At 39.9% G+C, this 16340-nt stretch overlaps 2 protein-coding genes across 13 annotated transcripts in view; both read left to right on the top strand.

Moving 5' to 3' along the window:
- The window catches only part of MECP2 (methyl-CpG binding protein 2), a 78260-nt gene extending 68764 nt beyond the window's left edge, over window positions 1-9496 (top strand). For 9 of the 10 annotated variants that reach the window (XM_083355794.1, XM_083355793.1, XM_083355791.1 and 6 more), the window contains 2 exons: window positions 81-1151; window positions 9410-9496. In XM_083355794.1, coding sequence (XP_083211920.1) covers window positions 81-1140 — 1060 coding nt within the window. In that variant the 3' untranslated portion in view covers window positions 1141-1151; window positions 9410-9496. Of the gene's footprint in view, window positions 1-80; window positions 1152-7275; window positions 7382-9409 lie in introns of all 10 variants that reach the window. The other variant, XR_014491631.1, reaches the window with a different exon arrangement.
- Window positions 9497-13150: 3654 nt separating this feature from the next.
- The window catches only part of IRAK1 (interleukin 1 receptor associated kinase 1), a 35418-nt gene continuing 32228 nt past the window's right edge, over window positions 13151-16340 (top strand). Inside the window, exon 1 of one of the 3 annotated variants that reach the window (XR_014491629.1) lies at window positions 13151-13409. Coding sequence is in view for 1 of the 3 variants with exons in the window: in XM_083355789.1 (XP_083211915.1) it covers window positions 16167-16275 (109 nt within the window). In the remaining 2 variants the exon portion in view is untranslated. Of the gene's footprint in view, window positions 13410-15939; window positions 16276-16340 lie in introns of those variants that run through there. The other 2 variants (XR_014491630.1, XM_083355789.1) reach the window with 2 other exon arrangements.

Here is a 16340-nt window from a genome sequence, read left to right as displayed (position 1 = left end):
CTAGTGAATTATCACTAATTTTCTCTCCCACCCCCTTCCCTTCCTTGTTCTTTCTCATATTTCTGGTTCCGAAACTGCAGCCCCCAAGGCAAGGCCTTTCGTTCTAAAGTTGAGCTCATCGCCTACTTTGAGAAGGTGGGAGATACTTCTCTGGATCCTAATGATTTTGATTTCACGGTGACCGGACGTGGGAGCCCCTCACGACGAGAACAGAAGCCTCCTAAGAAAACTAAAGCCCCTAAAACTCCTGGCACAGGCCGTGGACGGGGTCGACCCAAAGGTAGTGGCTCTACCAAACCTAGAGGAACTGCTTCGGAAGGTGTACAGGTGAAAAGGGTAATTGAGAAGAGTTCGGGAAAGCTGCTAGTCAAGATGCCTTTGCAATCGTCTTCGATGGGAGCAAAAGCAGAAGGAACAGGGGGGGCTACCACCTCAGCACAGGTCATGGTGATCAAGCGTCCTGGACGTAAACGGAAACCTGAATCAGATCCCCAGGCTGTACCTAAGAAACGTGGACGAAAGCCAGGCAGCAGTGCAGTAGCAGCTGTTGCCGAAGCTAAGAAGAAAACAGTCAAGGAGCCAGTCATCCAGGCTGTCCGGGAGACAGTATTGCCCATCAAGAAACGTAAGACACGTGAGGCTGTCAGTATAGAGATCACCAAGCCAAGTCCTCCTCCTCCAAGCAACACAGGGGAATGGAGTTCCAAAGGACAGCGAACGGCTGCCAAGAGCCCAGGGCGCCGCAGCAAAGAAAGTAGCCCTAAAGGGCGGGGTGGCAATGCTGTGTCAACCCCTGCCCCTTCCTCTTCTCCTGGCAAGAAGGATCAGCACCTCCCTCCCCATCAGCCATCTTTGGAGCCCCAGGGCACCTCCCCTGCTCAGTCCCCTGAAAGCCCTAAGGACAGCAAGAGCCTTCCAGCTGAGCCCCAGGACTTGAGCAGCAAGAGCTATAAAGAGGAGAGGGCTCCAGAAAGCGATGGCTGTCCAAAAGAGCCACCCAAGACTCAATCTGGTGGCACAGCCGTGTCCTACAAACATGAGCGCAAAGATACTGTGTCGTCCTCCACGGCCTTGTCCCGGCCTACAAACAGGGACGAGGCCGTGGACACCAGGACACCTGTGTCAGAGCGGGTCAGCTGACTTTGCGGGGGGTGAGTGAGCAAGTGAGCGCCAGAGGTAACAAAGAGAGGAACAGGCACTCTCAGCCCCACACACCCAAATGAGACTCCAGGCAGCTGCCGGGTAGAATTCTCTTTTCCCACAATGCCCTGGCTTTCAATCAATCAGCTTACCCCCAAACTATCCCTCTGTGTCCTTCATTCCCCCCATTTTTAATACAGACAAGCACAGTGTGGGGTACAGAAACATGCCCCCCAGGGCTGGAAGCCACTTTGCACTTTTTCTACAGAACGGGGGCCCACTCTTCCCTCTCCCCATCTGCCTGGCTCCTTCTGCCATGCTTTGCTGAGAATACTACTGACAAGGCAAGCTGTTTGGCGGGGGAGAAATAGCTCCAAACTCTGGCTTGTTGCCCTGATCCTGTTTGCCCTTTATATTATAGAGGCCCCATCAACAGATCAGGTGGAGATGGGCCCACACGTGTATTCCACTCCACCTCCCTAGTGCCATGTAATTGTAGTTGTCCAGTCTTAGTTGGAGTTCTGTAGTTTTCAGTAGGGTGTGTGCGCATGTGTACACATGAGAGAGAGAAATAGGGTTGTGGTATATTGGGGAACTAATATCCCTCATCTGCCATTTAGGCCAGCAATTAAGAAGAATATCCCCCCCTCCCCCAAGAATAGCTCCCCCAAGAATAGCTAAGAGACCACTGGGATACTAGGTGCAGCTTTGTATTAACGTCCTTTCCTGTGTCAATCCTGAAAGGAGAGGCCTTTTGATTTTTGTTGAAGCAGTCTGAGTGTGCTGAACGGCATGTGTGTGTTTGCTTGTCACACGCTAAGAGTTTAAAATGAGAAGTTCTTCCAGTTACTGTCAATGATACTAGCTTAGGAAACTGTTTGCACTAATGGAGGCCTTTGTCCACTTGTTTGGGGAGGGGGAGGCGCAGTGGCGTGAAAGATGTACAAAGTGTGCCTGTGTGTATCAGATGGGGCATTGGACTGAACATTGGCTCACTTTTCCACCTTACTTGTTGTTCAAGAAAGTAGCCCAATGTGTGTAAAACTACCTGTAATTCTTTGTGGGATTGGTACATGGCAATGGCTGAACGGAGAGGCCTAGTTGCTTCAAATAATTTCCCTACAGTTGGCAACCAAGCTCTTCCAAGGCGGTTGAGCACATATCGCCTCACTCCCCAGAAAAGCAGGGATCAGCAGAAGTGTAGCGTTTTATTATGAGGCTTTGTCTACAATTTAAGGTCTATTTTTTTCCCTCCTGAATAGCAGAAAACAGCATTCAGTGGAGGGAAGGGGAAGGACATTGGCCACGCTAGTCTGCTTATTTTTGTTTAAGGGAATATGTAGCACAGAGGTAAGCTAGTGTCTGCCCCTACCTTTTCTGGACTGTAGCAAATAATTCAATAAGAAGAAAGGAGGACTGGATCCCAGTCAAAATCTAGGCAGGAAGTAGCTTTCTTTAAAAAAAAAATCCCCGAGTGGTGTGAAATGATAAAAAAAAAGATCCATCTTATTTCATGGGTCTTTGAGGACCCTAAGAGACGTATATCCAGATATCTGTGATATTTTTTTTAAATAAAGTTAGCACTAAAAGTCAGAAAGTATTCAGAGCAGTAGCATTTTAATGGTCTAAATATGCGCCCTCTCACCCTTTACAAGTTGCTACTAGGAGAAAAATAGAGATTCCTATGATGGCTCCTCCTCTCCCCCCATTTCTAGTATAGCAGTTTGCTTGCAGGGACAACAAAATTTAGAACAGGAAAATTATTTTAAGAGGGAGGACTATTACATATTTTACTTAGTAAAATTGGAGTTCCTGCAGTCATATATGTACGTACATACATACATACATGCATAAATACAATACACAGACTCTCAGGAGTCACGTTTGTTTGAGAGCTTAGAGAGCCTCGTTGGCATAGATGATGACTTTTCTTCTCTGTTCTTGGCTATGTACCAGACATTGGAATAAAAATTCTTCTTTGTGCATAAGTAGCCAAAGTGAAGTTATTAGCCTTAGAATATGATTTGTTCATAAGAAAAAAAAACCTCAGTTTTCTCTGTGGGAAGACTGATGAGAATTAGCCCTGTAGTAGCCCGATTTTTTTCTTCTTAGCTTCTTACAGTGTAATCAGAGATGAAAGTTTGATTTTTTTTCCTTCTCTTTTTCCTTGATTTGCAATAAGGTTGGGGCTGGCTTCTTTCTTTATCAAGAATAAAAACCAAGCCTCTAACTTAATCATTAGAATTTGGGCTACAATCTGTTGCTAAATGGTGAATTCCTGTGAAACTAGCAAATTATTTATTGGAAGGATGTCTCTGTGCCGAGAAGTACATATAGAAACCTGATAGAAAATGTAAAGAAGCACGCACAAGGAAAAAACCAAGAGGAAATTACTTTGCAACAATTTTAAACTCTTTAAGGGCTTTTCCTCAATATTGAAAAAGGCACAAATTTAGTTTGGCAGGGGAGGGGGTCTCCTATCTACAGTTTTCCAAACCACAATAAATATCCTAGTCTGTGGGAAAGAGATGTGAAAAATGCAGTATACTTTGATATTCAGCTGCATTTGGGGATTTCTAAGACTTTGCACTTGACTGAGAGATCTAGAGTGAATTATTGTCCCACTTGCTCCAGCTTCTAAGTTTGCAGAGACAACCTTTTATCATGTATTAATTTTTCTAAATTATGAGATTGTTTTCATAAATGGAACAGAACCTTACATTTCATTCTACTTTGGGGTCAATTCTGATGGGACTCTTTTTTAATAGTAAACATACACACATATGTCAAAACTGAAAGTGTGACAGGTACAATTTGGCATGGGTGACTTTTACAGAGCACCATCCTTGGAAGTCAAAGTTTAATTGTATAGATACACATCATGAATGTTTCCACAGAAGAATATCATGGTAAAACAGCTCCTTAGCTTATCCAGTTTGAAACACAGAACATCAAGAAAAAGAATAGTGATAGCAATCTTTCCAATTGGAATATTGATTTATATTTTATATATATATATGTTTGGGTTATAACTGAAGCCCAAGCTTAATGTAGTGGTAACTGTTTATAGTTTTTAAAAAATCATGTAAAGAGGATAGAGTAAATATTATTTCCTGTAGTTTACTTCTACAGCCTGATACAGGTGTTTGCAGGATGAAAAGCATACTCAAGCTGGGCTTACGAGTGCCACTACTACAATGCAAGCTATACCCCTTTCATATGTGCAATATCACAACACTTGTACATGAGTGGTGCTTGTGTTACAATGTGTGACAGTGATTTTATCTTTTGTTCCCCCGATACCCCACTGTGGATACCTGTTGACACAAAACATTTTCATTCATACACACATTCTTGGAAGAATTCTAACAACAGGAATTTGGTTAGATAGAAAAAATCCTTGGGGAGAGGATGATGGGTGAAATAGCAACATGGAGAACATTGCTTTATATCTATATGCCTACACTTATGCCCTAAAACATGGACCCACATTTCCATTTCAGACTTATTAGACCAAGCTTATGGCTAAGCAGAGGTGTTGTGTCAGTTTAGTCCTGTCCCTATAATACAGGGTATTGCTGCATTCCAGTCTCTTTAGCATTTATAATATTGTAGTTTATAGCTGAGAACACAAATGGGGCTGTAGTTCTGCAGGAAATATACTCGGCATTTGAAGTTTTTAGCCATTTGAACCTTCTGAAATACCCATAGGTAGATCTCCTCTAGTTTAGTTTACTATGGGAGTATTGAAAGCCTCATGCCTTCCTACTTATTTGCCAGATCATTTAGAAAATGTAGTTTTTGCTATCGTAAAAGGAGCTCTGGCACTCTCCCAGCCATGTACCTTTCAAAAGGTATAGGTGACTGCTCTAGGTAAAAAGTTGGCAGCCCTTTGCCATGTCCTTTTCCAGCTGTTTCTTGGTGTCCATTGTTGAGGCAGATAGTTGCCTTCATGATGGAAATACCTCTCCCTCCCTTTATTTAAAAAAACAAAAAACAAAAACATTTTCATGGGAGAGAATAATGCACTTTAAAGCCAAGAGAGAAGAATATTCTTTCTTGCTTTCTTCCTATTTGGGTGAACAGTAGAGCCACAAGCCCATTGAGATCACATGGTTTTAACAATGTCTTACAAATAGATTGAGAAGAATGGGCTAAATTTAATATGGGGTCAGATGGGGATTATTAAAAGAAGCTTCAAATGTTAAGATTTTGCGGTATCTTTAGTTAAGTATACCCATGAACATGTATGGAATTTGAAACAAAAATCCAAATTAGAATATCAATACCCATATATCACTAAAATCATCTTCGTATTGTAATTAGTCTAACCTGGAGTTGATAAGCTTGTAAAACCACAGTTTCTTTGTTTTGTTTTTTTAATCTCATGTGTCTCGACATTCCAAACAAGTCAAAAGATGACACTTTTACACTATTTCCCTTCCCTTCCTGGAGTTGTGATGTAGGGCGGGAAATTGAAGGTTCATTTTGTCAGCAAGAGCCAAACTAGATCCTTGTAGGCCAGACGTGTCAAACGTATTGGGAAGGTTTTGCCATTGCTGGCAATGGGGTGGGGCGCGGCTTCCAGATGACGTGTCCAGCTTATGGGCTGGCAGTTTGACATCCCTGTTGTAGGCAGACCAGGATTGCTGCTTGATTGCTACAAAGTGATTGTAAGAGAGGCAGTTTTGCATCAGAGAAGCAGCAGGCAAGCAAAAAGTTTTAATTCTGCTTGCTTTTTTCCTGACTCTCCCTGCCTTCCTCCCAGCACGTGAACATTTCTTTGCTGCATATGGCATCTTTCTTGCTCCGCTTTGCAGCCGATTACAGACCTGGGTCTTCCACCAAAATCTAGTTCAACCCAAAGAAAGGATTGAGAAAGTAGAGCAGGAGTATGGTCAAGAGGGAGTAATAGAAGTCTGGCCTCTTCCCACCATTCTTTCTAAAGATGCTGTTTTTCCAGAGTGCATTACATCACTGGCAAACTGCTTATTTACAGGGATACAAAGTGACTATCTTTGCTCCTAGCTCTGCCCACTTCCACCCTGCTCATCCTCAAGACATGTGGATAGTGCCTGGAGTTTGAGAGACTGTGCAAGAGGGATTTACCTTGTTAGCATTGTGAACCACCTGATGTTTCTGTGTCAAGTGAAAATAAACTTCTTGTCAGTTTCAATTATTATCCAATAATGTGTAGAGTTTAACGTTAGATCTAAATCTTTTTTGTTTGGGGATTTAATTTCTGTTTTGTGTGTGTGTGTGTGTGTGTGGTGTTTTTTTTTTAAGGCACCAAGTAGACACAGAAAAAATTGTCTAATTTTATATATCTGTATATTGCATTATAAATGAGGGGTAGCTTTTTTTTTTTTTGGCTTATTGCTCCACTACCAAATAAGGATAACAGACTGACAAGCAAGGAATGGTATGGTCTGTTGAGAAATTATTACATGTTTTTTTCTTTACTATTATTCCTAAACTTCAGTATCATAGCAAGGGAAAAGAAACACCCTTCACAATTATCTGCCAGTAAATGCCAGAGCAGAAAATACATTTAGCTGGGCTGTTCTTACACTTTTGGAAGAGGATTTTTTTTTCTTTTGCTCAATGAGTTTGAAAAATAACAGGATGGTCACATATAGTCAACATTTTATATTTTTTTTGCACTCAAATCAACTTGTGGGGAAGGGCATTGACTTGGGTCTAGGATGATAAAGTGAAGAAAATATGAAGTATTTGGTCTGTATTGTGACTAACCTCTCTAAAAAAATATTTTCAGTTTAACTAAAGCCTAACTAATATTATTGGCATGATTTAGCTCTATCAATTATGGCTACTTCTATGGTGAAACAACTTAGTCTGGTAGTGTAATTTTTGGAAAACTACTATTGGTCCTAAACTGAGCTTCTTAGTGCTCTTCCTCATTTTCTTCATAGCAAAGTTCTTACCTGGCTTCTCATCTTCCCACTTCTACTGTTTTTAAAGTTAACATTTCTCCTACCGCTCCTTTCATTTTGTGCACTGCATGCCATGTGGCATAGGTTGGAAGCACTCCATGATAGCATGTTCCAGTTCTTTAGCTGATAACCTGCCCTTTTTTTATCTTCTCTCCCCCCACCTCTCTTCCTGCATGTTTAGCAAAAATCGAGGTCTGATTTCCAAAGACATCATGTCTGGATTTGATATTGTATCTTCATTGGCCAGTGTCATACTGCATCCAGATATGGATCCTGGAAAGAAAAAGGTGTGAACAAAAAATGGACATGTCATTTTTAATTGGGTGGCAGAAGTGAAGTATTGAATTTGACTCTCACTACTTTTTCTACTGATCAAACATGTTTTGCAGTATTTTTCAGAGAGAACAAATTATCAGTTTTTCAAATTGGACTTTGCCCTTAGTGTTGCTTATGCTTGCATGAGTGATTGCTGAGTTGTTCAATTTGTGTCACACTTAATAATTTTGTATTAAAGCTTTGACATTACAGCTCAAGCAACAGTCACCAAATCAAAGGCTGATGTGTTTGGAAGCAGATCATTAAGCAAAAAATAATTTTTTAGCACTTTACTGACATAGTTCTCATCATATCCTAAAAGGCCCCATTAGAAAGAGGACCAAATATGAGAGTTTCCTGTCTGCCAGTTTTCACTTGCAAGTTGTGGAAATCAGCAATATCCGCTCAAGAGTAGCAGCTTAAAATTGCCGTTCTTCCAAAAGCAAAGACCAAGCATAGATTACACTTCTCTGAGGGACAGTGTTACTATATTCCTCCTAACTGAGGTTGGGGGAAAGAATTTCTCGGTCCATAAATTGACATACATAAAATTTTCTTCCAATTATGGTTTTCCTTCTCCAACCCATGTAGATGAGCAGTACTTACTGCGGTTGTGTTATCTCTGCATGAAGTGGCAGAAGAGTTGGACATTGATCAATTAATTTTCTTTGTGAGTGCAAAAAAAAGGTTTTCCTCCCTTTATTGTACAGGGGGAGGGATGGGGGGAAATTCTTTCTCCAGCTTCCATAAATCAACATGCCGCTAATAACAAACCAACTTCCTTCTGCTTCACAATTCAGTAGTGATCACTATAAGACCAAATATTACACGGACTGTTATTAAATGTATGCTGAGTGCTTGCTAGCTTGTACAGCTCTTAATCTTCACATAGCCAACTAACTCTCTACCCAGTGACATTTCTTTAAAAAAAAAATTCCAGAGACACAGAATTTGGGGTTGGGGTGGGAGTTGTTTTTTTATTTTCTTTTAAATAGTGTTTTTTTTTCCCTGAGAGGGGGGATGTAACAGAAAAGAACTGTGGTATTTGAGACTCTCATTGTGTGTAGGGTTTTATCTCCCCACCCTGAAAAAAGGAATGTCAATGAAAACCTTTTGTGTGCGTGTGCGTGTGTGTTTATTTTAATGGTCCACGAGTATGTATCGTGAACATTTCTGTAAAGTAATTGTTCCAGGCACAAATGCTTCAAATGTGAGTGTCAAATATATGTATATATTTTAAAAGGGAGGAAAGGTATATATACTTTTATTTTTGTCTTACCATTGGCAGTAGGGAGAAAGAGGTAGTTTAGACAATTTTTTTAACAACTTCCCAGGGTATTTTATATGCTTCAATTTCTAATAATCTACTACCAGAAGTCAGTGTATCAGAGAAATTAGAATATGCTTAGAGTCCTTCATTGAAACATTCATTTGGCGGGAATGCAATAGTAAAAAGAAGAAACAAAATCCAGGAAGAATTTTATAAAGTTTTCATTTTTAATAATCCACCACCAGAAGGCAATATAGGAAAAAATGAGGTGGTGCTGTAGATTCCTTCACTGAACACTCATTAAGGGAGGAATAATAAAGTAGCAAAATCAGGAGGATCTAGCATTACAAGTGTTATCAAAGAAGAAGGCATTGAAACTCCAAAAATCATAGTTAACACTCTTATTAGTTGGGCTGTATGTTGTCTAAGGATTGCCCCACTACTATTTTTAATGCCGAGAAATCACTGTTGCTCCAGATGAATGATCCTTCTATACTAAATCTCTTAATTTTAGGGAAAAAAATATTAAGAAACTTTCCACACTGAGGTTAAGTAGAGCTTCCTTGGCTCTTTTGAAGAATTTTTTAAAATATACTTTATTGTGTACCCCCCCACCCATACTTCCTCACCACACTTTGCATTTGTTTGATGCATTTTTGGGACAATTACTTTTAAGAATTCTGAGTAGATTTGTTTAATAAAACTTAAAAATTGATTGCTCTTTTTGTAGGTTTTGTCTACAGCCAAAAAAAAAAAGACTGAAAGCACTGACTATATTTAAAAAAAAAGAAGAAAAAAGAAATTTAATAAAGGAAAATTTGTATAATTTCAGTAAGAAAATAACAAAATCCGTCTGAATGTACATGTATATGTTTAAAAGAAATCCACCAAAATCCCTCCCTACCCTTGTATCCTATTTATTATATAAAACGTTTGCCTTATAAATTTACAAGAAAAAGTCCTTTCTTTACAAGCGTCTCTATCTTTTGTTGTTAAAAACAAGCATTTTCCTCTTCCTTTCGGAGAAAAATACAATGGAAACTGCATGCATATATATATATATATATATATATATATATATATATATATATATATATATATATATATATATATATATATGCATTCATATAAAAGAATAATTTATATTTTTATGTTAAAAATACATGCAGGCCCGGTTTTAGCACTCAGCATGCATTCTACACAGTAATCTAGTTGCATCTCATGTTGGTAAGTACTGTATTCTGTGCTAGAATTGGATTATAAACTTATGTAAAATGTTACAGATCTGTTTGAGCCTTTTTATTACCAGGGTAGAAATGTTCTGCCCTGCCATTAAAATATAATATTTTTTTTCTCTGTTGTGGCCGAGGATGTCTTTTAGCTTTTGAGTTGATTGAAAAGTGGCCATCTTGTTGACTAGCCAGATTTCACTGCTGCAAGAGTATTTCTTTTAAAAAATTAAATTTCTCCTCCCCCCCCCCCAAAAAAAAAAATCAGGTGCAGAGGACGTTTTTGAGTTTCATAAGAATCTAGGCTGGATGTGATAGAGAATTCTCTTTTCATCTACAGTGTTTCATATTATTTATTAATATAACTGATCATCACTTTTTAGATCCCTATCACGTGGCATAACACTTTATACGTCAACATAAACAGGAAGTTAGACATGTATATTTTATATTTAATTTCTAATAATAGTATGGTAATGAATGCTTATTTTTTGTTACAGGAAGCATTTTTTCAATATCTGTTTTAGGGCAGTATTTCTGAAACTAGAAATTATTGATCAAATAGTTACAATATAAGAGGTCACAGACCAACTATAATGATTAGCTATACCATGTCAGTGGAATCTAAGGCCCAATGTATTAAAAAATATACCAAATTAATACTGTAGCTAGGCTGTGGATATCATTAGCATCTGCCCAATACTTGAGATTCTTAAGACAGAATGTTAATATAAAAAAGTTGTGGCCACTCTTGTTTTTGGCTGACCAATGGCAATAGGGAGGATGGGGACCAGGAAATTACTGCCAGTGTAGGTTTAACATATTGTGTGGCCCTCATATATTAAGGCTCTTATCTACAGTTAATGCAAAGTTAAACCAATCTATTCAATAAAGGAGAAGATACTTTTCATTATGGCAGGGGTGTCAAACTGCCAGCCCACGGGCCACTTTCATCATACTTAACTGCGCCCACCCCATTGCTGGCCATGCAAAAAGAGTCGCGATAAGTTGTGGCACGTCACATGACGTGGCGAGTTTGACACCTGTGCATTATGGGAACACGATACAAACTCACTTCTATTACATCATACTGAACATTTTTCATTAGAACCAAAAAGGAATTCAGATTTGTGTGGTACCTTATGACTGCCAATTCTGAGATGTTGGTGCTTTCTTTTCTACACTGTTCCAAAATGCCAAACCATTGAAAACCTCATCAAATTTGAAATGTTATCCTTTCTCTTAACATTAGCCTCTATCTATGCTGCCTTTATAGAAATTCAGTGCAAATGCATTACTCAAAATTCTTCAGCTTGGTCTTACTGGTTATGCACATGCAGCCAGCCCCATAACTTATTATCCCCTACTGCCAGGATTCAGTGACAGAAATGACAGAATTTTACTGCCACAAATTTCAGCTATTTGATTGCTCAAGGGGAAGTTTTTGGATGGGAATGATAGTAACCTTTCCAGAGTCCTCCCATTCTTACCCTAACACATTTGCTCTCTGAAAAAGGCCTAAAATTTCATCCAGTTTTTGAGGGATCCAATTGGAGGGTCTGTGGCTCTTCAGAAGATCAGGAGACTGAATTGCAGTTCCTCTGGTGTTGCACAAAACTTGGCACAGCTCTGGTGAATGTCCTCAATTTCTCTTAAGCTCAATTTCAAAATGTTATCTGTATTTCTTAAAAAGTATTAAGGGTTTCTCCTGCATCTGTTGCCATTTTCTATTTGGTATTCTTTTTTTATTATTTACTTTTAGAACAGAATATTATTTTGGCAATTAATATCATTTTCATCAACCCGAATTGCTCTGACAGCCAGAAATTCCCAGTTCTGAAAATACTGGAATTATGAGAGGAATCTTCGTCTGATGCTCTAGCCCCTTGGTGTACCTGAGAAAGAAGCTTATTATAAAATCTTACCCATTTGTCAAGCTTTCATGATACAGGCTCAAAAAGAACAAGCTTTGCACTCATGAACTCTAGGAGCAGACCTAAAAGCAGCTAGTTGCATGAACACTGTAATGCATATGCAATTAGTTTCGTTTCTTCTTGGTCCTTAGTAGTGAACATATCACAAATGAAAGTAGCAACAACACTGTACTTGAGATTTGTGGCTTTCCAGGAACTGCCGTGTGAATCAGTCAAATAATAAATTATCTGCAGATGGATTGGAAAAACTAGATGGATGTCAAAGTGGAACTTAGCTGCTCCTTCAGATGCACCCAAGGGGGGGGGGGAGATAGAGAAAATGCAGGTAGTTCAAGTCAGGCCAGCCAGTTTATTAGTGATATCTGAAGTTCAGATTGAAGATTTTGTAGTGGGAATGCAAATCTTGATACCAATGAAATTGCTCCTGCTATCTCTTCTCAGCTTCTGAATCAGATGACAGAGATGATCAGCTAAGGATAGATTCCACATCTAAACTAGAAATCCACTGGCTAATTTCAAACATAGGGCTTCTCTCTCAAGAATCTAGTAGGATACTTAGGTATCTGGCTTCTGCTTCATACCAAACCTGATTTGCTTTTCTTGACATCATATATTTTCAGAACATCAGAAACTCCATATCAAACTCATCAACATTGCTTGAACAACATACTTTTCTAAGATCTGATAGCTATCAGGATCTTGACAGTAGGGAGAGTAATACTGGCCTTATCTGTCATATTCCTTCTGCATTGTATATGCCTTGGTTATATTCCCTATCACAATCTGGACAAATACAAGCAACATTTTTATTATAGGCCATTCTGATCATAAGAGCCAGTGATAGTGTCCCATCTACTGGATCAATAACCACCAAGACCATGCCCCTGCAAATCAATAAACGCCCCCACTGACTCCTAGGAGCCAGCACTGTATCATTTTCCACTCATATGTCCAATGTTGAAATCCAGAATTCGTGGATAAAGGCTGCCCCCGAAACACTTCCAGGTTAAAGAACCTGGAACATCTCCATTGTCCAATCTCTCAGAACTGTCCCTGAGATCACTGCAACGCACTTTCATTGTTTGGACTTCATGCCCCCCTCTAAGTGCTACTATGGGGAAGATCATACTTTCTTTTTTTAAGTTATAAACTTATCCTCAGATACATAATTTGCTATTCATCCACAGATGTTAATCACAGACAGCAATATTATACGGTAATACCTAGAAGTATGGTTCTTTGGATGAACATCTATACATTTCCGGAACTGACCTTCCTTCCCCACTGGTCCACAATCGGGGGGGATCCCCCCACCCTGGCTTTTCCACCATTTGTTTCTCCCAAGTCAAATGTGAATGTGTCCTCATGTGACTAAAGATTGCACCCTTTTTTACTCTACACATTATTTGGAAAACTGTTTTTCACCAGAAATCTTAAATTTCTGGCACAATGTAACTTGTTTTACCTTTTTATTTCTTGTCCCGAATACTGCTTGATTCTGTTTAGGATTATAAGAGATTGCCACCTGGAAGATTGGTGTGATACGAAATTATGAACTAATAAAAAGGTAAGCCATCACATAATTGGTTTTTACATCCTATGATATTTCAGCTAACCAACTGCCCCAATCTTAGCTAGGGACAAATCTCATAGGTCATAGAAAAAATAGTAAGTTCTTCTCAGAAATTATTTAAACTATGATATATTAATGCTGGCTTTAAAAAAATAAGAGATGTCTTCTGAACCAAGCAGAGAAAAAATGCTGTCAGTATACACATCGCAGAAAGCAGATTCTTGCTATATTATTCACTAATATTCAGGGAGCTGGTGCAATGAGCTAGAATGGAGTCATATTTCAGACTCCCATTCTAGTCCTTGGAAGAAACCACCAAGCTGGATTTAGAAGTACTGTACAAACCTAATAATAATTATATTTTCCATAGAATTAGTACAGGTAGTCCTCAACTTATAACAGTTCATTTAGTGACTGTTTGAAGTTACAACATACTGAGAAAAGGGACTTATCACCATTTTTCACAGGATCTGCAGGATCCCCGTGGTCATGTGATCAAAATTCAGATGCTTGACAATTGACTTATGTTTATGACAGTTGCACTGTTCTGAACTCATGTGATCACCTTTTGTGACCTGACAACCAAACTCAATGGGGAAACCAGATTCACTTAACAACCCTGTTACTAACTTAACAACTGCAGTGATTCACTTAACAACTTTGGCAAGAAAGGTCGTAAAATGGGGCAAAATTCACTTAACAAATGTTTCACTTAGCAACATAAATCTTGGGCTCAATTGTGGTTATAAGTCGAGGAGTAACTGCATTTGTATTAAAATAAATATGCATTGTTACCATCTGAATTTATAGAGCAGTGTGGGTGGAAGGCTGAGTTCAAACTTAGGTAATAATAATAATAATAATAATAATTTTATTTATATACCGCCCTTCTCCCGAAGGACTCAGGGCGGTGAACAGGGCAAGCATAAAAAATACAAAAATACAAAAGTTAAAAGGGATTAAATATATGCCCAAGTAAAAACAGTAAATACAAATATTAAAATAGCAATAAAAACCCCACCCATCCCCCATCAGGCCAGGCCGGCTTGTTCAAATAAGAATAGCTACAGATGTTTCTCTACTAGGGTGCAAAAATATCTGCTGCATCCATTCAGTCGCCTGGACTCTATCCCAAATTAAGGGATTGTAAAAAGGGAAGTTCTACAATCTATTTATCCAGGAACAGCCAGATGGCATTTTTTTTCTTCAGTGGACAACCATGAACAACAAACAGAATTTATTACCTATACTAGCAACTTCTGCCTAATTGCTTAAATAGGGCTACTATAAGGAATTGCAGGAAAAAATCTCTACTGTCATCAGATTTGTTCAAAACAGGTACGGTAATGCTAATATCGGGCCTGCCATGATTTGGGCAGGAATAATTTATATCAGAATGAACAAAATCAGCAGTGAATTTTCTATCAAAAAAATTAAGGGTGCATCTGTTCCAAAGACTAGTTGAGTTCATTGATTGCTTGTGGGAATACATATTTCCAGAAATTTTCTTCCAATTATGCAGTTTTACTATTCAGAACTGTTCTGCTCCACTGAATGGTATATAAGGGCATCTGAGTAATGACTCAGTAAGTAAAGCAGATTTCATAATGTGGAATTCTACTATCTGGACTCAAATCTGGAATTTGCAATCAAGCAAGCATACATAGAGGGCAGAAAAGTGCTTTAGTATACTTGAATGAATAGAATAACAGAAGTTTGAGTGATGTTTCAAGTTTAAAGTTATCTCTGTCCTGCTTCCATCACAATTCATTTGAATTGTCATCTTGACATGCTATTTGGTGTGGCTGCCTTTAGCAAGCCTCGATTTTTCACTTATTCTGCTGTCAAGTTTGGATAAAGTTCAGGCCTACGTGCTCTGCTGCAGCAGAAAACAAAAGATACAAGGTTTTTTTGTGTAACCCTGCGCTTACCCAAATGCAGCGGGAAACGGGTACAATTAAAATCGAATGGAGTTGTATTCTCAAACAAAGGCAGCAGCAGAGCGCCGTCTTGCACGTTTCGATTCGTAAGCCTCACCTCTAGGACCTGCAACGTCTGAGCAGCCTACACAACGTCGCTCCGCCATGTCCCCAAGTAGTGAGAGCGCGGCCACGGGGTGGGTGTGGGTGTGTGGGTGTGTGTCGGCTTGACACCATTAACCCCGCCGTCGAAAGCCACGACAGCTAAGACTATATCATAAGTAAAACCTTTAAACCAGGGGTCTTCAAACTTGGCCCTTTTGTGACTTGTGGACTTCAACTCCCAGAATTCCTCAGCCAGCATGGCTGGCTGAGGAATTCTGGGAGTTGAAGTCCACAAGTCACAAAAGGGCCAAGTTTGAAGACCCCTGCTTTAAATATTACAGCCTAAATGACCACCCCCTACTCGGAGCAGGTGTGTGTGTGTGTGGGGAGGGGAGCGAGTGCCTAAAAAGAGGGATTCCCAAACTGGTTTTTCCAACGATGCCTGCCACATCCAAGATGGCTGCTCCGCGTAGGATGGCGGCGCGCCTGTAGAGAAGCGCACGTTGCCGTTGGCACATGCGCAGGAGGATGAGCGGGAGCCTGCCGAAACGATCCTTTTCTTCCTCATCCTGAGTGCTATTTAAAGGGGAAGTAGCCCCTTTTCTTTTTCTCGCCCTCCCCCTCCCCCTTTTCTTTTCTTCTTTTTTTTCCCTCCCCCTTGTCCAACCTCTCCTATGGCCCGGCCTGGGCGGTGGAGGGCGGTAGTCATAGCGAAGACCAGGGGGTTATGGCCGGTTCCCGATCGAGCCGGCTCCTTTACGATTTGCCGCCTGCGGTCATGTGCAAGTTCTACGAAATCATGGACGCGCTGGACCGGGCCGAGTGGGAGCGTTTCGGTAAGTGGTGGGAGAGGGGACGAGTTTGCTGGCCGGCCAAGTCGGGTGGGAAAAGGCTCCCTCGG

Source organism: Vipera ursinii, assembly GCF_947247035.1.
Source record: "Vipera ursinii genome assembly, chromosome: 2".
Taxonomy (NCBI): Eukaryota; Metazoa; Chordata; class Lepidosauria; order Squamata; family Viperidae; genus Vipera; species Vipera ursinii.
Note: the sequence above shows the minus strand (reverse complement) of the source record. Positions and strands in the feature narration are given on the sequence as shown.